Genomic DNA, 22,498 nt, shown 5'->3' with positions numbered 1-22,498 from the left:
CATCAGATACAGAAATAATAGCTCTAAGTTTAGCTCTATTTCTCAAATGATGAAAAGATGCTTTAGTAAGTTTCCTAATATGGGACTCAAAAGATAGAAGAGGATCAAAAACATCCCCAAATTTCGTGCTTCAGGTTTTAGTTCTGAGGTAAGGCTACTAAGATCTATCTTATATAAATCAACAATTTAATTATGCTGTGAACCCACAAGTATGACCTTCGTTTTATCAGAGTTCAACATCAGAAAATTCTGCGACATCCAACACTTTATGTCCGCAAAGCAAGCAGCTAATAGCTCCCCAGTAGAGGGATTGTCTGGATTGAAAAACAAGTACAGCTGAGTATCATCTGTGTAACAATGGATATTCACTCCATGCCTGCGGATAATATCGCCTGATGGCAACATATATAATGAAAACAACAGGGGACCTAAACTAGAACCCTGAGGAACACCACAGACAACTGAGAAATCAGACTTCATCTCCCCGACAGAAACGTACTGACAGGAAAGTACAGTTCCTTCAACAGCTCAAACTTCTGAGCCAGAGACAAATCAACTCGTTTTCACTTCTCAGCCATGATGACACGTGCGAGATGAGGCAAAAACCACTGGTTTACACAGTTACACAAGACACAGCGTAGTCACAGACTCGCTGCACTGCTCTGAAAAGCAATCTCCATTCATCACTGGAAAACACTGTATCCCAATTAAACGAAGCGATGTCTCAGTTAAACGGCATAAATAGCATTGAAGAGAACCGTCTCCCAGGGCTGTGTCCCATTTAAGCAGAAATCCCGATTATCAGGATCCCGATTTGGCAGCGCCGACTGCATAACAAACATGTATTTTCATTTTAAAACATGATGTTTGATACACTAGGTTAAAGAAAGCTCTTTGCTATGCTTTACTCTCAGGAAAGCGTTCACTTGCACTGCCTGTGTCATGTAACCTCAGCAGTGTCTTCTGGGTCATGTTGCTGACAGGAAAGAAGCAACTCGATGATTGGACAGATTACCAAGGAAGTACAACACTATTTGATAGAATAGCTGGCAGAAATATGTATTGCACCAAGCATAGCAGCAGTTATCATGTTTAAATAATGCACATGTACTGTAACAGGTAAGATTTAGGGAATTATTTTGTTAGCTACAACCCCTTTAATGTAAGTACAATATAAGAGAATATAAATTTGTTTTGGGGTGTAAAAAACATAAAGAAATTACAGGTAAGTGTAATTGTTGTATTGTTCATCTTCACCACTAACATGATTGTGACAGATTGTCATTAAACTACATGTAAGATAGAGAAATAAGAAAAAAAAAATACAAGTCCCATCATGCATCCGTGGATGAGCCCATACTTGGACCTCCCTCCCTGGTTTGAATGACATGTTGTTTGTACACTGAACCCAGCTGCTGGACTATTCCAACTCCTCTCAGCAGAGAAAACACTGGGACTCACTCTCTCTCTTTTCTTTGCTATTTTTCCTAACTCCGCTTTTTCTTCTTCTCCACTTGTGTTACTGCTCTTTCCGTTTCTCTCTTAACCGAGAACTTTTTTTTTCACTCCAGTCCCTATAGCTTTTCAGAGCTTTGTTTTAGCGCTACAAATACATATATAATATAAATACATAAACAAATATATATCGAAGATTTTAGATATATGCAAATGAAAAGGCGTAAGAGATGGAGCTGCATATTTTAGAGCACAGTTTAAAAGTAGCTAGCATAGCAAAAGAAGGGATCCAGTTTTTCACACACGGATTAATAAAACTCGCCTTTCTGCCCTCCAAAACAAGGTAAGCATAACGGCAAACATGAAGAAATGCAGCAAGTAAATGCGAAGCAAGTGATTTGCAAATAGATTTACTAAAGTCGAATTTGTCACAAGTTACCGAATACAGTGTCAACAGTGCGAGTAATTAATAACTTGGTTCTGTATGTTGCTGATATGCAATGAAAATGCTTCTTTAATCTGTTTTATGAGGGGGCGGGGCTCTGAATACCGGCCCCCAGTGTTCATTTTTGGAAATGCGAAGAATATTTAAATACAGAATGCATGTCATCTATTTGCTTGTTTTTTTTTTTTTTTTTTTTTTTTGTTTTTTTTAAAGGCCTGTATTTTGTTAAATAAACACGCTAGCTATGTGTATCAAAACAGTTGGGGTTTATTAATGGTATGCTGACTAGCTAAGGAAACTAAGGATTTACGCTACAAGTATGGTTAATAATAATAATAATAATAATAATAATAATAATAATAATAATAATCTTGTATGGATAGAGCGCCTTTCATGCCGCGTGGTTCAAGGCACTTAACACAAGTTAAAATAAAGCAACAAAGACAGATATTATAAAAACACTAACAGAGGACAGACAGATAGATAAATAAATAAATAAATAAATAAATAAAGCAGTTAAAATAACCATGACATAAGTGGTAATCCCTGATTTAAAAGTAGCCACTGTCGGGTAACCTCTGACATGATCGGCAGAGAGTTCCACAGTTGTGAAGCTTGAACACACACCGCAATCTCTGCTTTCATCCTAAACCTTACCCTGGGAGTGCAGAGCAGGCCACTATCAGCTGACCTCAAAGCAGGCTGAGGCGATAGAGGGACAATAATAACTGACAAGTAATCTGGTGCCATTCCTTTTAGTGGTTTAAACTTGAGTAAAAATCAATTCTGTAGTTTCTAGTTAAACAACAGTGTTTATGTGTTAATGTCATTCACATACAGTAACTTCATTTTTTTTCTTTCTGTTTTTTCAAATTCCAGCTATAGTGATTTGTACTCTTTGTCACTGTGGTCCCGCTATGACTGACTAAATTAAACATGCTATCGCTGACCCCACCTCCTATACAAATTAATGGTACAATCACTGTGCAGCGCTCTCTTCTGACAGTTAGAGGAATATAACAACACCGGTTTATTAGCATGGAGAAGTTCATCATTTGTTAGAGCATATTTGATTCGTACAGGAGACTGTATCAGGTTTCAAGCCCTTGCTTACTTTAAGTCCAGTTTGTCTGGGCACTGCTATAGTACATTTTGAAACAAAGTTGAATTTTATCCTAGGGTAGGTGCCTCACATGAGCCACTTGAAAGTCCTATATTTCTCCCTGGAATCAGTGTCCATGTTTTATTTCAACAATTACGCAGACTTGAGCTAGAATGAGCCAATAGTTAACCCTTCTTTGCATTCTACATCATAAGAATCAATACCTTGTTGTCTTTCCAGTTTGTTTTCCTCCTCCTAAAGAACAAACCAAGCCTTAAAAAAATAATTTTGTATTTATCCCGGATGGGAGAAGCTTATGTAGTTTGTTTCATGCTCAGATAGTCTTTCAGAATTGTAACGAATAATGAAGTTAAATCACATGACATACTGCAGAATGGAGAGATGCCTCTTCTGTACAGGTGAATGGGAGGGTGTTTTTGAGTCATGTATGCATTGGTTTCCTTGCATCTTTTTTGAAGGCCATTTGTACTGTTATATGTAGCATAAACATGGTCATTTTGGAATACATTTCAAGCAGTGTTTGAGTATTTTCCCAGGAGTGATGTGTTTATAAACAGAAGCATTGTAACTGTGTTCAGTTTGTACATGCAGTGGTAGCCAAAGCCAGCTATTCACCTGTCGTGAGACTGTCCCTGTGCGATAAAACTAAAATGTTGCAGGTTTGCAGTCTTCTTTTTTTTCTGACCAGCATTGAATTAGTTGCACTTCATTAGTCTTGCTACCAGCTGGCAAAAGAAAACAGAAAATGCATTAAACAAAAAAGCAGGGAGCTCTGTGTGTTTAAAGACAGTCCTGCATTGTCAGAGCGCAGCTACACTGCACCTGGTTTGGAGTTATGCTCTGATGTTAACTGATTGTTCACCTAAGGCTGTTCAAATGGGGGGAGTTATATAGTTATTCTACTAAAATCAATATAGCAGGCTGTATAAAATGTGCTTGCAAGTGTAAATACCCCACAGCACATGCACCTTTTTTAAGCGTACAGGAGATGCAATGCAGCAAAAATCTGAAACGATCTGCTGTGTCCTTGCTGATGTAAATATGTATTTATACTACTGATACAGTACTACACTTCCAACTATAACAGTTCACTACTCTGAATCAAACTATCATACAGTCCTGTTCATTTTGTGTTTGTTAATGGCACAGATTTTGCTTTGTTATACAGTATATGTTATTCACATTAGTCATAACTTGTGTCCTATGAAGATACAGTAGTCAATGTTGTTGTTTTTTTTTTTTAATTGTTGTTATTCTGGCTTTAGCTGGAACGTGTTTAACACTAGAACTGGAGCCAGCAGTCATTATGACGGTTACATTTTAAACAGTATCAGTATTCATAAATCTGTATCATCAGTATTAAAATGAAAGACAAACTATCAGATACAAATCAAAAGTTTTATTCAAGCACATCATATCAAACATCTGTACAGCCAGAACACCATATTTAAATGATCAATTAAACATAAAAGGGTTTATTTTCTAACTTACCACATATAAAGCTTAATATATAATATATATATATATATATATATATATATATATATATATATATATATATATATATATAAACATTTCAAAAGAAACTAGTGTGTAAAAAGGTGTATGTACATACAAAACTATAAAAACGAAACTACCATATGTTTTCTCTTGCGTGTGTGTCACTCGATGCAGCTCTGAATGCAGTTTTGTGATTGAAATGTTTCTGCTGAAACGCTGTGGCTTCAAGATGAAATCTCTCCTATTGATATTCTCCCTGGTGCATTCCTTGTACAAAACAAAAGAACTGATGGCTGCCAGGTCCAGTAGAGATAACAGCACGCTTGTATATAACAATAAAATAGAATATTGTAGGTTATAGTCAAAATAAAAATATGTATTTCAAAAGGCAGTCCGTCCGTCCCATTCCCCTCCCCCCCGACGGTCAGAAAAGCTTTGCTATTCAGGGCAATGCGTCCATTGCCTCTTGGCAGATCGGGGAATTTTTATTTAAATGCAAGGTACTGGAGGCTACTTTTACTGCACTTCTACATGGTAAACAAGTAAACTACAGCAGAAACTGTCATATCGGATTTAACTGGCTCTCGTGATCCATTGCATATGTAAAAATATCGTATCTCCCAGAGGGAGTACTTGTGCTACATTGTAGTTGCTTTATTAACGCCAGCCATTATAAATGAACACTGGCAGGTGCATCAGTGTGTCTAAAATTCCAAAGTATGCTACTGCACGTTACTGTACAATGTAAATCAGTGAAGACTGTTTCATGCCACAGACCCATCGGTTGTGTGAGGGAACCCATATCTTGGTCACGACTTAGAGGTCCCCTACCTCTACATAAACAAGGGGTGGTTTAGTTTTTGGGGTGTATTCGACTACAAATAAGGTTATTCAACTTTAAATTTCCCCTGCCTTAACCACGGCAGACATAACATTCTGGACATTTTCTTTTAATCAGAGCATGCTCATTAAACAATTGACATCACTGGAGTGACGAAGAAGGGCGCTAGGACCAGAAATATGCTCGTTACAGTTTTCCATGCAAGTGTTGAATAAAATGTCGCTACGAGTAAAATAATAACACCACCTCTAGCGAGCGAGCTTGTCATGCGAGTAAAAACTTTTTAAAAGTCGACTCAAACTGTTTTCCATAGCATTTGTCGGATATATTTCCTTATTTGCATGAGTTTTACAAAGCTTAAAAGTTGGATGGAAAAAGGCTTATAGACACTTGTCTATATGGAATTGGTTGCCTAGTCATGTTGTTGAGGCAGTCACTTGATTTCATGAATCTTGTTGGTGTAAATTGGTATTTACAAATGCTTGAGTGGGCCACATTTTTGCTGAAAGTTGATACTTTGCGATCGCTTTTGTAAAACTCTCTCCCGTTCTCGTAGGTGTAAATTCTTCACTCTGACAGAAACACCAGAGGACTATACCATTATTGTGGATGAAGAGGGGTTTAAAGGTAAGTTCTGTTTTGAATAGGGGTGTAATGATTCATTGTGTTTCGATGAATACTTTATTTCCATGATATAGTGGCATGTATCCTTTGTGTCGTGGTACAGGACCACACAGCACACTTCATTGCAGTTCACAGAATGGTTCTTGAATGAAGAGTAAGTGGATTTTATAGTTGGTATCATTACATAGTCTCCCTGGCTCATTTAAGGTTTGTCTTTTAATGGACTGGTCCATCATCAACCATTTGATCTTTGTTATGAGTCATACAAGCAGGAGGACCAGTTTATCCTGGTTTGCCATGCTTAAGATGGATGCAGTAATTGTATCAATTAAATATGGGATTAAAAACAAGAATAACTAAGATACATGTTTTAAAGGTTTGACAGCCCTACTTAGGAGTGATCTTTGATCCAGATCTTTTTTTGAACCACACATTAGAAATGTTACCAAAATCTCTTTCTTTTATCTAAGAAATATCGCCAAATTGAAAAGTATTCTTTCCCGACCAGATGCTGAGAAACTGATGCATGCTTTTATATCTTCAAGGATTGATTACTCTAATGCCACATTCTCTGAAATAGGACTATCCATTCAATTGATGTGAAATACAAGATTAAAAAAAGCTGTGTGAATCTGTGACCTTTGACCTCACCCAGGTCAAATCGTGTAACCTTGGATTTTGGTCAGTTTTTGATAGATTGTAGCCTAGACCCTTATCTACATTTCCTGCAAGTTTCATTGTGTGCCTGCCATTGGTTGAGGCACAGCACAGAGTTGAATGCAGAGTGTCAGGTGAATCTTCTAAGTCAAGAGTTGGCAATCAGGGTCCTGGAGGGCCACAGGCCTGCAGGTTTTATAGCTGCCTTTAAATTAGCACCAGCTTCAGAACTGGAAACAAGGCTTCATTTGTTCAATTTAGCAAATAATTGGTTCAATTAAGTAATTAAGAGCTGAGGTGGAACGAAAACCAGGACCCACTGCAGCCCTTCAGGACCAAGATTGCCCACCCCTGTGTAAGTGAAGCGATTACACACCTAATACAATTAAACAAAAATATTTATTTGCAATCGAGTATACTCTCCTCTCCTGTTTAATTGAACCTGCAGTGAACTGGTGCAGCTGTAACAGCTATTAATATATTAACAAATTAACCAAGGTGCCCTATTTACACAATTGACTGAAACAAACAAATACAGGTGAGTTAAATATAAATAAATTCTGAGTTACTCATGTTTAATTTTGTCCCCACCAGTGGTACTTCTGTATTTCTCTAGAGTTTAATCTGAGATTACATCTCTACTGCTGTGTACACTGGGGATGTATTTCCCTGGAATTTAATCTGAGATTACATCTCTACTGCTGTGCACACTGGGGATATGTTTCCCTGGAGTTTAATCTGAGATTACATCTCTACTGCTGTGCACACTGGGGATATGTTTCCCTGGAGTTTAATCTGAGATTACATCTCTACTGCTGTGTACACTGGGGATGTATTTCCCTGGAGTTTAATCTGAGATTACATCTCTACTGCTGTGCACACTGGGGATATGTTTCCCTGGAGTTTAATCTGAGATTACATCTCTACTGCTGTGTACACTGGGGATGTATTTCCCTGGAGTTTAATCTGAGATTACATCTCTACTGCTGTGCACACTGGGGATATGTTTCCCTGGAGTTTAATCTGAGATTACATCTCTACTGCTGTGTACACTGGGGATGTATTTCCCTGGAGTTTAATCTTAGATTACATCTCTACTGCTGTGTACACTGGGGATGTATTTCCCGGAGTTTAATCTGAGATTACATCTCTACTGCTGTGCACACTGGGGATATGTTTCCATGGAGTTTAATCTGAGATTACATCTCTACTGCTGTGCACACTGGGGATATGTTTCCATGGAGTTTAATCTGAGATTACATCTCTACTGCTGTGCACACTGGGGATATGTTTCCATGGAGTTTAATCTGAGATTACATCTCTACTGCTGTGTACACTGGGGATATGTTTCCATGGAGTTTAATCTGAGATTACATCTCTACTGCTGTGCACACTGGGGATATGTTTCCATGGAGTTTAATCTGAGATTACATCTCACCCAGGATAACAATCCCCCAAATCACTGCAGAGAGGATGCATTTCTAACAGTGTGAAATCAAAATGATTTTATAACAAAAGTATAAAGGAAAGGGAAGACACTTATAGAATGAGTAATTTGCTCATGACAGGTTCTAAATTAAATCTCACTTTCAGATTGTTATTGATTGGTCCTCAATAGTTGTGTAGCCAAGGGCAAACAAGGGAATGGTTTATTTTGTGTTGAGTGACTCATTTTATTTAATGAATCAGAACTAACTTGATCACTCAAAAACATGAGTATCTGCTCACCTTTGTTACATTGTCGAAAGAGTACAATTCAAAGTAGATTATGGTGACACTCTGGTCACAGAAATGTAGGAGCCACATAAATGGGTGATATAGAACAGGCCACCAAGAGAAAGCCCTCAATGTTGTATTAGACTCATCGCTGCAGCAGCCGGACTGTGCTTGGGAGCAATCGCAAAGGCAAATGCTTGTGTAGTCTTGGACAGTCAAAAGTGAAGCGTAAAATCCAAAGAAGTTATGATGAGTTTTACTGTGTAATGCACTGGTGAGACTATAAGAAAAATCAAGCACCAGAAACAAAACTGGAGTGTTGCAATATATATATATATATATATATATATATATATATATATATATATATATATATATGTGTGTGTGTGTGTGTGTGTGTGTGTGTGTGTGTGTGTGTGTGTGTGTGTGTGTGTGTGTGTGTGTGTGTGAGTGACAGATATGTATGTGTATTTATGACATGTATTTAATTCCTCATCATGTAGAACATCTTACAGAAATGAATCCTGGAACTCTTAGGGGAGACTTTCCAAGAAGGTGATGCAAGGAGTTCCTGGAAGCACTGTCTTATATTACTGCTGAGCGGGGGAAATTACTGCAGCAAACTGCAGAGGCACGGGGGCGAGGCCTGGGTTGAATCCCGTTTTCCAGGTGGTCTCAACTCTAAGTGGACATTGTTTAATTAATACTGCTCTGGTGAGATCACACTTACACAGTGCTGTATCCAATTGTGGTCACCACAGCACCAAAAGGTCATTGTGGCCCTGGAGAGAGTCCTATGAACCAGACTATTTCCAGGACTTAAAGGCAGTGTTTTTCAACCTGGGTTACGCTTACCCTTGAGGGTACGTGGCCAACCCCCAGGGGCTACGCGGGAAGATTTGTAAGAGATGCAAAACATAATGGTAAATGTTATAACTTTAATAAAATTAATAACTTTAAATAAAATAAATAAACAAATTATTACTGTACTGTAGGCAGGTAGCCGGGCCTATTACATGCATTGTAAACAGACTCTCACTCCCAGCAGCCTCCACTGGTTTTGTCTGTTCCACGCCCGATTTGTATGTTACTGCAGTGAATGCCTAGCTATCTAGCTAGCTGGCTTTGTATTGAACAGCAAAAATGGACAAGTGGCTGAAACGCAGTGTCTTTCCGAGCAGCAGCAACTACGAGGAAACTGCAGAAAAGAAAATGAAAACAGATAAACCTAAATACCGACAGTGCAGGGAGCAGTATATTTTTGTACAGGTTTACCTCCACGTCCACCGAACCCCAACTACCACTGTGTATCTTCTGCAGCGAAAAGTTATCCAACAATAACATGAAACCTGTCCATCTACAACAGCATCTCAGCACCAAGCATCAGGCATACATGGGTATGACAGCAGAGTTTTTTCACCGAAAGCTGTCAGAATTCAACGGAAATCAGTCGACAATGAAAAAAGCTGCTACAACCTCAACGAAAGCATTGGAGGCTTCATATGCAGTCTCATTATGGTGAAGTCTAAAAAGCCCTTCATAATAGCAGATTAACGATACTGTGGGCCGTAGGATCGATGATATGTCTAGTGACATTGTTGAACAGGTCATTGAAAAACTACAAAAAGTCGGTTCGTTTACTCTCCAACTTGACGAATGAACTGACGGAAGTGGAGAGGCACAGCTAATTGCCTTCGTGCGATACATGGACATTTCTGACATTAAGGAGCACATACTTATCTGCAAAACATTACTGGGGACAACATCCAGTGAGGACATTTTCAACGTGATCGACAGTTTTTTCAAAGAGCACAATCTACACTGGAATACGTGTACTCATGTGCACAGACGGTGCAGCAGCGATGACCGGGAGAGGGAATGGATTAATGGCCTGTATCAAAAAGGTAAATCCTGATGTAGAGTGGAATCAATGCATCATTCACAGGGAGGCATTGGCATCCAAGAAAATGTGCCCAGAGTTTCATGATGTTTTGAATGACGCTGTAAAAGTGATCAACTTTATCAAATCCAGGCTTCTCAATACCTGACTGTTTCGACAACTATGTGAAAATGTCAGGTCTGAGCACCAGCAGTTATTACTTCACACAGACATACGCTGGCTGTCAAGAGGGAAAACATTACAAAGACTGCTGAACTGGAGGATGAAGTAAGATCCTTTCTATTCGAGCACTCGCGTCCACTTGTCTCCGTGTTTGAGGACACAGAATGGCTAGCGCACCTTGCTTATCTCGCTGATGTGTTTGGCAAACTTAACTGGCTGAGGAGGAAATGTGAGGATGGGGATTGAAGTAGTTTCCCTCAGCTTGACGCCTGGTGTAGTAATGGTGATATTGACAAAGCTCAAGCTGTGCAAATAGTGGCCAGACATTTGGTCAAATTGGCAAGTGAATTCAAGTCATACTTCCTGGACATTGAAAACAAGTCTGCTCAACTTGATTAGGTGCATAATCCATTCATGCCTAACATTTATAACACCAACATTCCTGCCAAGCTGCATGAAAAACGTTTGGATCTATCATCAGACCGCTGCCTGAATGACATTTTCAGACTCAACACTCGCACAGTTTTGGTGCTCTGTCCACAAGGAATATCCTGATTTGGGTACATATGCTCTGAATGAACTGCTGCCATTTGGATCTACATACTGAAGTGTCATGTGAAGTGTCATTTTCCACAGTGACCTAAATCAAGACAAAACAAAGGAACGAACTCAGCTTGGAGAAAAGCTTTATCACTGCTGTTGCAACACTGAAAGACAAGGTCAGGTTTCACATTAATTGGTAAGGGCTTAATATTTATCTCAAATGTTTCAAAGTTACATTCAGACCATACATGCTATAGACAGTACCGTGAAAAAGTATTTGCCCCCTGTCTGATTTTCTACATTTTTGCATATTTTTGACACTGAATGTTATCAGATCTTCAACCAAAATCTAATATTAGATAAAAGGGACCCTGAGTGAACAAATAACACAAATTTTGATACATATTTCATTTATTTATTAAAGAAAGTTATACAACACCCAGTGCCCCCTGTGTGAAAAAGTAATCGCCCCCTTAGACTCAATAACTGGTTACGCCACCTTTAGCAGCAGTAACTGCAACCAAACACTTCCTGTAGTTATTGATCAGTCTCTCACAGCGCCGGGGAGGAATTTTGGCCCACTCCTTCATGCAGAAGTGCTTCAATTCAGTGACATTTGTGGGTTTTCAAGCATAAACTGCTCGTTTCAGGTCCTGCCACAACATCTCAATGGGGTTTAGGTCTGGACCTTGACTAGGCCATTCCAAAACTTTAAATTTGTTGTTCTTCAACTATTCTGATGTAGACTTGTCTATGTGTTTTGGATCATTGTCTTGCTGCTTGAGCTCACAGATGGATGACCTGACATTCTCCTGTAGAATTCTCTCATACAGAGCAGAATTCATGGTTCCTTCAATGATGGCAAGTCGTCCAGGTCCTGATGCAGCAAAGGATCACCAAATCATGACACTACCACCACCATGCTTGACCGTTGGAATGAGGTTCTTGCTGTTGAATGCAGTGTTTGGTTTTTGCCAGACATAACGGGGACCATGTTGGCCAAAAAGTTCAAATTTAGAACCATCTGGCCATAGAACATTGGTCCAGTACTCTTGAGGATCATCCAGGTGCTTTTTGGCAAACTTGAGATGAGCATTCATGTTCTTCTTAGTGAGCAGTGGTTTCCACCTTGCTACTCTGCACATGAATCCCATTTTTGCCCAGTGTCTTTCTGATGGTAGAGTCATGAATACTGACCTTAGCCAACGCGAGAGAGGGCTGCAGATCCCTGGATGTTGTTCTAGGGTTCTTTGTGACTTCCTGGATGATTTTATGCCTTGCTATTGGAGAGATTTTGGCAGGACGGACACTCCTGGGAAGATTCACTACTGTGCCAAACTTTCTCCATTTGAGCAATATGGCTCAGACTGTGGTTTGGTAGAGCCCCAGAGCCTTAGAAATGGCTTTGTAACCCTTTCCAGACTGATAGACATCAACAACTTTTTTCCAGAGGTCTTCAGGAATTTCTTTTGATCGTGGCATGATGTGCCTCTAGAACCTGTGTGCCTTCAACTTCACTGATGGTATGGGCCAAAGTTAGTCAGATTTATATTGGGCAGGGCTGGCCCAAATCAGGCCTGATTGTTAACCAAAGTATTCAAACAGCTGACCCTAATTATCCCTCTAATTGGGTTGAGTTAACTAGGGGGGGGCAATAACTTGTTCACACCTGAAGATTGCATGTTTGATTACCTTGCACACCAAACAAATGAAAGAAGCACCAAACTTTGGTGTAATTTTTTTCTGTCAAACTCCCTCTATATACTACTACAACCCACAAAAAGCTCTGATGAAATTCAATGTGAAAAATGTGCAAAAATGCAGAAAATCAGACAGGGGGCTGTGGCAAAGTGCCCTGCCCCTGGACTATTTGTTTGTGTTGTATGTTACGTGTAGTGTAGGTACTCGGGATATAAATGGGTCTGTAACATGAGTGTTTAAAATTAATATTTGTATTCAGGCACAAGGATTGCACAGCACTTCACGTGCAGGTAAAATGTAATAATATGTGAGCACGGGGAATTGCACTTTATTAATTCACGTGCAGTTGTACCGAGACTACAATTGAATGACTGATTAGCAATCGAGTCTTGGTACAGCTGCGTAAAAGCTGCATGTTTTCACCTACTCAGGGTTGTGTGTTCGGTGAGTGGAGAACAGGATTGGAGATGGAGGTTATAATAAGAATAGTTAAATATCAGCTCACCGTGTTTGTCTGTGTAGTCCATTTTGTTTGTCTCTTTATTTTGGCGAAAGTGCCGTGTCCTGTGTTTTGTTTGTCTTTACAACATTTTATTTTCTGTCTGGTCAATTATTAAATGCTGATCGAAACCAATCGCTCAGCTTCACCAAACTCCACCTCTCTGTTATTTATTTGTTAGTTCCTGGTTCTGGTCTGATGTCACCCACTACAGCCATCTTTGTGACAAGGCAAATACTTTTTCATGGCACTGTATATATAATTGCCTGTCCTAAATGTCATTAGATATAAAGTAATAAGTATATGTCCAATTTTTACTGGCACCACCGGTATGCACTTGAGGGGGTACTTCAAGCAGAGGAAAATTTCATTGAGTGTACAGAAACCAAAAAAGGTTGAGAACCACTGTCCTAGAACACTGGTTCCCAGCCTTTTTCAATGCAGGGACCACCTTGGTGTTTGGATTTTTCCTCCGGACCACTTGTCATGCATTTTTTCACAGCAGCATTTTGCATGTGTATATGAAGAAGTACATGTACAAAGTATTTCTATAACGTACCTAACAGTAGGATTCTTGGGCCTTAATCTTTACTACGGTCAGCAAGGAAAGGTTTCGTTTTGTGCATTAAAAGTTGCTGATGGCAAAGTTCCATTTTCCTTTGTTTCAGATTGTTTATTTTTTCATATTCTGAATGATTTGTAGATAAATGGCGTCTCAATTTTGCAGGTTTAAGAGTTTTGTTTGACAAAACCTGACAAATAATGCACTGGGGCTTGGATCATCCTCGGATCCAGTAAATTAAAAAACATGCTGGTCCCCGCAATCGTTACCTCGTGTAGCAAATTAATCTCTCCATTCCTAACGCAATTTATTGTACTCACTGATCACCAGCTTCACTTGATATACATGTAAAAAACACACCAGAATATGAAGATGAGGTGGGTGGGAAGCAATGTGAAAATGTTTAAAATGATTGGAGAGTGTACAGCAGGGCTGTTCAACTAGCGGCGTGCCAACAGTCAACAGAAATGATAAAAATGAACTAAAATAAATATGGAAAAAAACAAAAACAAAAATAGTAACATAAATCAATTTGTGATTAAGACGTGTTTTATCTTTGTATCCTGCAAAGCAGCGCGCACATCACACCGCCCCTTTTCATGACTAGCCACTCAGCATGACTCATGCCAGCCAGTTCCACTGAGCTCCGCTTGGCGTACTCTGAGGGCGAGTTATTTATTTTTTTTACTCGTTTTGCTATTAGTTTTGTTTGTTTTTTTAAGTGATATAAACATGGCGCTCTACTCTAGCTAGTAAAATAAGAAAACGTGGGTGAAAATCGTACTGAACATAAAGCCAGCGTGTTTACTGTGCAGTGAGTGTGTGTCAGTAGTTGAGGAATACAATATGAAAAGGCATTCTGAAACCAAACAAGGAGCTTTTAGAAATACGTATCCAGAGAGCTGAGCAGCTAGAAGCTCAAAAGTAGAGGCGCTGATCTCTCCCTACCAACGTGCTTGTGCAGCTCTTGTGAGATTGTACACTCATCGATTTATTTTTGAGATTCATTAAAAAGTATACCATGCAAAGGAGTATTAATAGTCTGGTCAAAAACATCAAATGTCATTATTTGGGAAATTAACCAAAATGTAGAAACATGATATCACCCCTTTTCATGGGACTAATCTGTCTGTTTTCATTTTTGTGTCAGAGATGAAGTAGAAACAAAGACACAAGTTTATTTGTTTTAAGTGGCACACTCACATATTGTGTGATGAACAGTTTTTTGTGTTATATCATTACCTTACTTACAACCACATGGTCACACAGTTCACACTCTCAGACCTACAGTATAGTATAATATAGCAGCTATACTGTTCATGTCACATATATTTTAAAATGTTTGTGATGATACCCTCTGTTCTATTATTAAAGTACTATTCCTATGGTAATGTTTGTAAGTCTTGTTCAATATACAAGCATTACGTTTACATAATATTTATTATATAGCTTAAAAATGTGCAAAATACTTCTGGCCCGCCTACTCCTAACTTTTTTCCAGTCTGGTTCCTTTAGAAAACTAGTTGAAGAGCCCTGGTGTGCAGGATGTTTCTCACCACTGGCTGAAACAGGCTTGGTGGCACACAGTCCATAGGATTTATAACACTTTGGTTAAATATAACAGCGTCAAGAACAGACTGTACACATTATTTCCAGAAGTAGTGTTAACAGAATTTCCTTTTGGCATAGTCTTGTGAGATATTAAACCTGACTGAATAAACCCATAGAATAACATGGAGATGAAATCGATCGGTCACACTACGGTACAGTTCACAATACAAATAAATCTCTTCTTGTTTCACATTAACTTCTGTTGTTATAGGAGGCTAGCCTCTCCAGAAATGTATTGAAGTAATAGTATACTGTACTCCTATACCCCTGGTAAGACTGTAGCACATATTTTGACAATGAAAAGTACAAACATTGTGGTTTTAATGTTTTTTATTAATTGTATTTATTTGTTTGTTTAGCTGTTCAAACCGAGTTTGGAATATTCAATGCACTGCGCTGTGTTTATGCCGAGTGAAAAGGCTGGGACAGCCAGATTATGTTTGTTTTTTTGGTTTTTTTACCCTGAAGTTCAATGAATACAAACACTAGAATGAGCACAGACAAGCAGTTCATTTACAGGAATGCTGTAGATTTTTATTTTTTAATAATATTGACTGTAATTTTGACGAGACAAATGTGCCTTCATAATGTATAAGTTATTTAGTTAGTATTTGTTTAAGCTGTTTTCAGTTAATGGCTGCTTTGAAGCAGATGCTTGGTATTGAATCAAAGGGTGCTGTAATAGATACTAATTTATAAACACACCTGTAATTACAGAAAACCAATAAAGGGAGAGTGTAGACTACATACATCTCTTACCATTGTATGGGGGGGGGGGGGGGGGGGGGGGGGGGGGGGGTTTGAAATCTTTAACATCTTAAAAGAAGAACCTGACCCAGTACCAATCATGCAACACAGAAACAGGACCAGAGGACACAGTTGGACATTAAGTGGAGATAGACTTAGGACAGAGGGTAGGAGACACTTTTTCACACAGACAGAGCTGAGGGTATGGAATGGGCTATCTAGCCATGTAGGTGATGCTGAATCATTGGGATCCTTTTAGACCTAACTTGACAGTTTTTGGGGATGAATTAGCTATTAGGAATGTGACAAGCTTTGAGGGGCCGAATGGCCTCCTTGTTCGCAGATGTTCTTCTATTCTTACAGGTTTGAAGGGGCAGAGTGTTGCAGGGGGACAGGTTGATGGTTACACTCTGGTGAACTAGCTGTTCCTAGAGAGAAGTGTGAGAACTCTGTGAGGCCTCAGGGTTTTTTACACTTTTAAAAATGTTTAAACTTGAACACATCAGAAATGTTGGTAAATTCTAAACATTTAAAGTAAATATTCTAGGTATGAAAGTTTACTTTTGTTGTGCTTATCTTTTTTTGCACGTCATCTTTTTTTCTGCACTGATTTCTAGATTTCTGTTCATGATGAATTAAGGTGGGGCTAAAACGTGAGAGGTCATTCTTGTTGGCCCCACCCTGGCCTCCAAAGCTCTGAGGCTGAATGTGTTTTCCTTGCAATGGCACAGTGATGTATTATCGTCCTAATGTTCAACTGCAACCAAAAAGCAGGGCAATAATTCAGAGTAAGGGAAAACTTGCATACAATGATGGGAGACTTTTTTTTTGTCCACCCTGTAAATATTCCCTTTAAGGTGTGGATTATATTTAAATATTTTAAACTGTAAGCTTTTAAATCTGTAGGGATCCCTTTTAAATTACTTCTGCAGATAGTCATTCATTGGTTTCTGTGCATCTGAGTGAAACACAGTCTGGGCACCCAACCCAGATTGCACATGCTATGTTTCTCCCCCAGTGCTCTGTACTGCACTTCTCGCCTCATTAGCTGAAGGGATTTTCCACCCAATTTCCTTGTGCTGTGGTAAGGGGAAATGTGACTCGGCTCAGCACCTCTCTGTCCCCTAAAGAAATTCTGTTTAAGTCTTTCTTCTGTCTTGTTTTTTCTTTTGTTTTTCTCTTTTCCTTCCTTCTTTCTCTTTTTTCCTTCCTTTCTGTCATTGTTTATTCTTTCTTGTATTCTTTCTCTATCTTGCTTTTTCCTTGGTCTTTCTATTCTTTCTTTCTCTGTGCATTTTTTTCACCTTGACTTTCTTTTTAAAAATGGCATCTTTTCTCCACGCAGGTAATCAGAGGTTCAAACCCTGAACCTCACTCATTGAAGTGAATGTGACCGAGCGCTTAGTTAGGGTTAGGGTTAGGGTTCCCATAAGAGTTAAAGGCAAATGCATTACAGAGTATAGCTTCCTGTAGGACTACTGCAGGCTACAGTGTAACACAATCAGACGTATAGACGGGATGGACTGCATTTAAATAACAAGGGAACCAGTCTACTCGGACAAAAGATCCTCGAGCAGTTTCAGAAGCATTTAAACTAGAAAGGAAGGGGGGAGAAATCAACAAAAAAACAGAAGGGAGACCGCATCAAAACAAGAACAACAACTCAGGTAAGACAACCATTAAATGTATTTATCTAAATGCTAGAAGTATCAGAAACAAAATTCTAGAACTTGAAACTACTGCACTAACAGGTAACTATGATGTGATAGGTGTTACAGAAACGTGGGTAATATATTAAATATATAAATATTTGTGGGTATACACTGTATAGGAAAGACAGGCAGGACAGAAGAGGAGGAGGGGTAGCGCTATACATAAGAAACAGTCTTGAAGCCCAGGTGTTAAACCTGGACAAAGAAAATAAAACCGAATCAATATGGGTCAGAATAACAGACAAAAATTCAAAGGGCATAATAATAGGAGCATGCTATAGACCGCCAGATTCAGACGGTGAGCACAATAATCTGTTATACAATGACATTAGAAATGTGTGTAGCAAAGGAGAAGCCATACTAATGGGGGATTTCAACTTCCCCCATATAAAATGGGAAAACCCAGTGGGTAGCACGAAGGATGAAATAGAAATGGTGGAAATGACAAATGACTGCTTCCTAACACAATTTGTCAAGGCACCGACTAGAGGGGAGGCATGCCTTGATTTAGTCTTTTCAAATAACGAAGACAGAATAACTAAAACAGAGGTCAGAGAACCACTGGCAAACTCAGACCACAACATGGTCTCATTTGAAGTGTTTTTTAAATCCCCAAAAGTAATGACTAAAGCTAAGGTTTACAATTTTAGAAAAGCAAACTATGAAGGTATGAAACAGAGACTAACAGAAGTAGATTGGAGTAAAATAGAGAAAACACCCACAGAAGAAGGATAGTTGTTCTTCAAAAATGTAGTACTAGAGGCGCAAAACAATTATATCCCTAAAGTAGACAAATCTAAATGTAAAACTAAATTGCCAAAATGGTTTAATAGATCAATTTAAAAAAATATTCAGTGAAAAAAGGCACTTTACAGAGCATTAAAAAAGGACCAAAAAGAAAGTACGCAGAAAGAGTACACAGAACTGCAAACGCAAGTCAAAAAGGAAGTTAGAAAGGCCAAGAGAGAAATAGAAATGAACATTGCTAAGGGAGCTAAAACCAATTCCAAAATGTTTTTCCAATATTACAACAGCAAGAGAACATTCAAAGAGGAGATTAAATGTTTAAGAGATACAAATGGCAAAATCGTAGATGAAAAAAAAAAAATAGCAAATATATTAAATGATTACTTTTCACAAGTTTTTACAAAGGAAGATACTGACAACATGCCCCACATGTCATCCAGTTCCTATCCAGTTTTAAATAACTTTAGCATAACTGAGGCAGAAGTGTTAAAGGGACTAGGAGCTCTTAAAATAAACAAATCCCCTGGGCCGGATGAGATCCTCCCAGTAGTACTCAAAGAAATGAAAGAAGTAATTTACAAACCGCTAACCAAGATCATGCAGCAGTCTCTTGACACAGGGGTGGTACCGACAGACTGGAAAATTGCAAACGTAATACCGATCCACAAAAAGGGAAACAAAACTGAACCAGGTAACTACAGACCAGTAAGCCTGACTTCTATTATATGCAAACTTATGGAAACTATAATAAGATCCAAAATGGAAAATTACCTATATGGTAACAGGGTCCTGGGAGACAGTCAACATGGTTTTAGGAAAGGGAGATCGTGTCTAACTAACTTGCTTGATTTTTTTGAGGATGCAACATCGATAATGGATAATTGCAAAGCATATGACATGGTTTATTTAGATTTCCAGAAAGCTTTTGACAAAGTCCCGCACAAAAGATTAATTCTCAAACTGAACGCAGTTGGGATTCAAGGAAACACATGTACATGGATTAGGGAGTGGTTAACATGTAGAAAACAGAAAGTACTGATTAGAGGAAAAACCTCAGAATGGAGTGTGGTAACCAGCGGTGTACCACAGGGATCAGTATTAGGTCCTCTGCTATTCCTAATCTACATTAATGATTTAGATTCTGGTATAGTAAGCAAACTTGTTAAATTTGCAGACGACACAAAAGTAGGAGGAGTGGCAAACACTGTTGCAGCAGCAAAGGTCATTCAAAATGATCTAGACAAGATTCAGAACTGGGCAGACACATGGCAAATGACATTTAATAGAGAAAAGTGTAAGGTACTGCAAGCAGGAAATAAAAATGTACATTATAAACATCATATGGGAGATACTGAAATTGGAGAAGGAATCTATGAAAAAGACCTAGGAGTTTTTGTTGACTCAGAAATGTCTTCATCTGGACAATGTGGGGAAGCTATAAAAAAGGCTAACAAGATGCTCGGATACATTGTGAAAAGTGTTGAATTTAAATCAAGGGAAGTAATGTTAAAACTGTACAATGCACTAGTAAGACCTCATCTTGAATATTGTGTGCAGTTCTGGTCACCTCGCTATAAAAAATATATTGCTGCTCTAGAAAGAGTGCAAAGAAGAGCGACCAGAATTATTCCGGGCTTAAAAGGCATGTCATATGCAGACAGGCTAAAAGAATTGAATCTGTTCAGTCTTGAACAAAGAAGACTACGTGGCGACCTAATTCAAGCATTCAAAATTCTAAAAGGTATTGACAGTGTCGACCCAAGGGACTTTTTCAGCCTGAAAAAAGAAACAAGGACCAGGGGTCACAAATGGAGTTTAGACAAAGGTGCATTCAGAACAGAAAATAGGAGGCACTTTTTTACACAGAGAATTGTGAGGGTCTGGAATCAACTCCCCAGTAATGTTGTTGAAGCTGACACCCTGGGATCCTTCAAGAAGCTGCTTGATGAGATTTTGGGATCAATAAGCTACTAACAACCAAACGAGCAAGATGCCTCCTCTCGTTTGTAAACTTTCTTATGTTCTAAATCCAAGTTTACATCCATGGTTGTTGTTTTTAGGGGAAATGTGAAATGAATAATTTTACTTTAAAAACAATTATATGCATTTTATTATATGAGTCTCTGTGAGAGAGATCTTATGATTCTTGGTGATAAATCTCTGTCCCGACCTGTGACGGCGCTATGTAAAGGGAACAGAGTGCCCTGAACTGGATGGCCAGACAATTCCCAGGGTTAGAAGGAGGTTGTCATCTAGAAAGGGGGAAGAGCTACGATACACTAAATCATCGACCCGGAAGGGAAATGATGTGGCAGCCGCGGATTGGAGGAGCCAGTCAAGAGGCATAGTAAAGGGGACATAGCCAAGTGATCTGGTTATGCTGAACCGGAAGGAAACCTGTGTTATTATCGTGGGTGTTTTATTTTGTTGTGTTTTTGTCATGTCTAAAAATACTATTTGTTATTATTAGATCACTGAACACGATCTGGAGTTGTCACCAACGGCTAGCATTTATCCATAGAACACTGCACTTGTTTTCACGATAAACTGTATTTGCATTACTAGCATTAGAACACGCACTGTGGACTGGTGATTGTGTTTGTGTTACGTGTGGGTGTAAAAAGAACAGGACTGTTATTATTTCGAAACCAACCCATGGATTACAATGAATACACTGTATTACTTATCATTTATTGTTTATTGTGTTTTGTGTCATCAGACAATTGGATTGTACAAGTAAAACACCATTGCACCTGGATTATCATTGTCTGTCTGTTCATTGATCACGGCTGCATTACCTGCACGCTGTAACTACTTTGCCACACAGCGTCAGATAATAAGGGATGGATCACGTTTCACTAGCGGTGCGCTGGAGCTGCTGGACAGCAGATGGGAGGTCGAGGAAAGACAGAGAGGAACGGTACACAACGCTGATCGAGAGGGTCAGGCTGACAATACCGTCCAGTGCACCAACAGGACCCGTGATGATGGCCCCAAAAGCAAGGGTACAAAAGATGACCAAGAGGCTTACCTGGTTGCATTTGAGCGGCTGGCTACCACCGCGTCATGGCCCAAGGAATTCTGATCAAGCCAGCTGGGACCGTACCTGATGGGGGAGGCTTAGACAGCCTACCAGGCCATGACGGACGCCGAAGCTGCTTAATATGACCTGGGCAAGCCATTCTGCACCGCCTCAACATCACGGGGGAAACACACAGAATACAGCTCTGGGAGTACAAGAGATCCCCGGATACACACCCCAGGGATGTCGCACAGAGGTTGTGTGATCACATGGTGCACTGGCTCAATGCTGCCCAGAAAATGAGCTTGGAGATGGACAAGGCTATTGTGGTTGAGCAGTTCTGCCATGTGGTCTGCGCCGAAACCCAAGCATGGATACGGTGCCACAACCCCGACACCCTGGAAGATGCTGTGAAACTAGTCGAGAATTTCGAGGACTCCTTGGTTTCCACCCAGGCAGACCTACTCACTGATTTAACACAATGGAGCAGCCAAACACCACCTCCTTTCTCCGCTCCACCATCACCAGGACTGAGACTTCCTACACCGCCAACCCCAATGGGTTGACCCCCAGCTGGGGTAGAGTTGCTGCTCCTGCCCCGTTGCCATACCAGCAGCGGGACAGATATTTAACTTCTGCTCCCTCCTTCCTCCCTCCCCCCTTACCTGTTTCAGATGCCACCAGTCGGGACACCAGGCCAAGTCATGTCCATCTGCAATGGAGTGTGACGTGGCAGCTTGCAAGTGGGTATCAGAAGTGGGTAAGCGAGGGAAAAATGGTTGGGAGGAGCCTTGTGAAAACCCACACATTGGTGGACACAGGGTGTGGGCAGACCTTAATTAAGTCAGCTCTCTTAGGCGGTGTGTCATGGCAGCCACAAGGTCAGATGGCTATCTCCTGTATCAATGGAGACACGGTGACATACCTCACC

The 22,498-nt window shown here is 39.6% G+C and overlaps 1 protein-coding gene across 1 annotated transcript in view; it reads left to right on the top strand.

Moving 5' to 3' along the window:
• The first annotated feature begins 1,391 nt into the window (after window positions 1-1,391).
• castor2 (cytosolic arginine sensor for mTORC1 subunit 2) overlaps window positions 1,392-22,498 on the top strand; it is a 47,830-nt gene continuing 26,723 nt past the window's right edge. The window contains exons 1-2 of the mRNA XM_041236531.1: window positions 1,392-1,798; window positions 5,921-5,991. Of these exons, the coding sequence (XP_041092465.1) occupies window positions 1,686-1,798; window positions 5,921-5,991 (184 nt within the window). The 5' untranslated portion in view covers window positions 1,392-1,685. The remainder of the gene's footprint in view (window positions 1,799-5,920; window positions 5,992-22,498) is intronic.

The sequence above is a fragment of the Polyodon spathula genome, chromosome 41 (assembly GCF_017654505.1).
Source record: "Polyodon spathula isolate WHYD16114869_AA chromosome 41, ASM1765450v1, whole genome shotgun sequence".
In the NCBI taxonomy this organism is placed as follows: domain Eukaryota; kingdom Metazoa; phylum Chordata; class Actinopteri; order Acipenseriformes; family Polyodontidae; genus Polyodon; species Polyodon spathula.
This window is presented reverse-complemented; position numbering and strand designations above follow the sequence as displayed.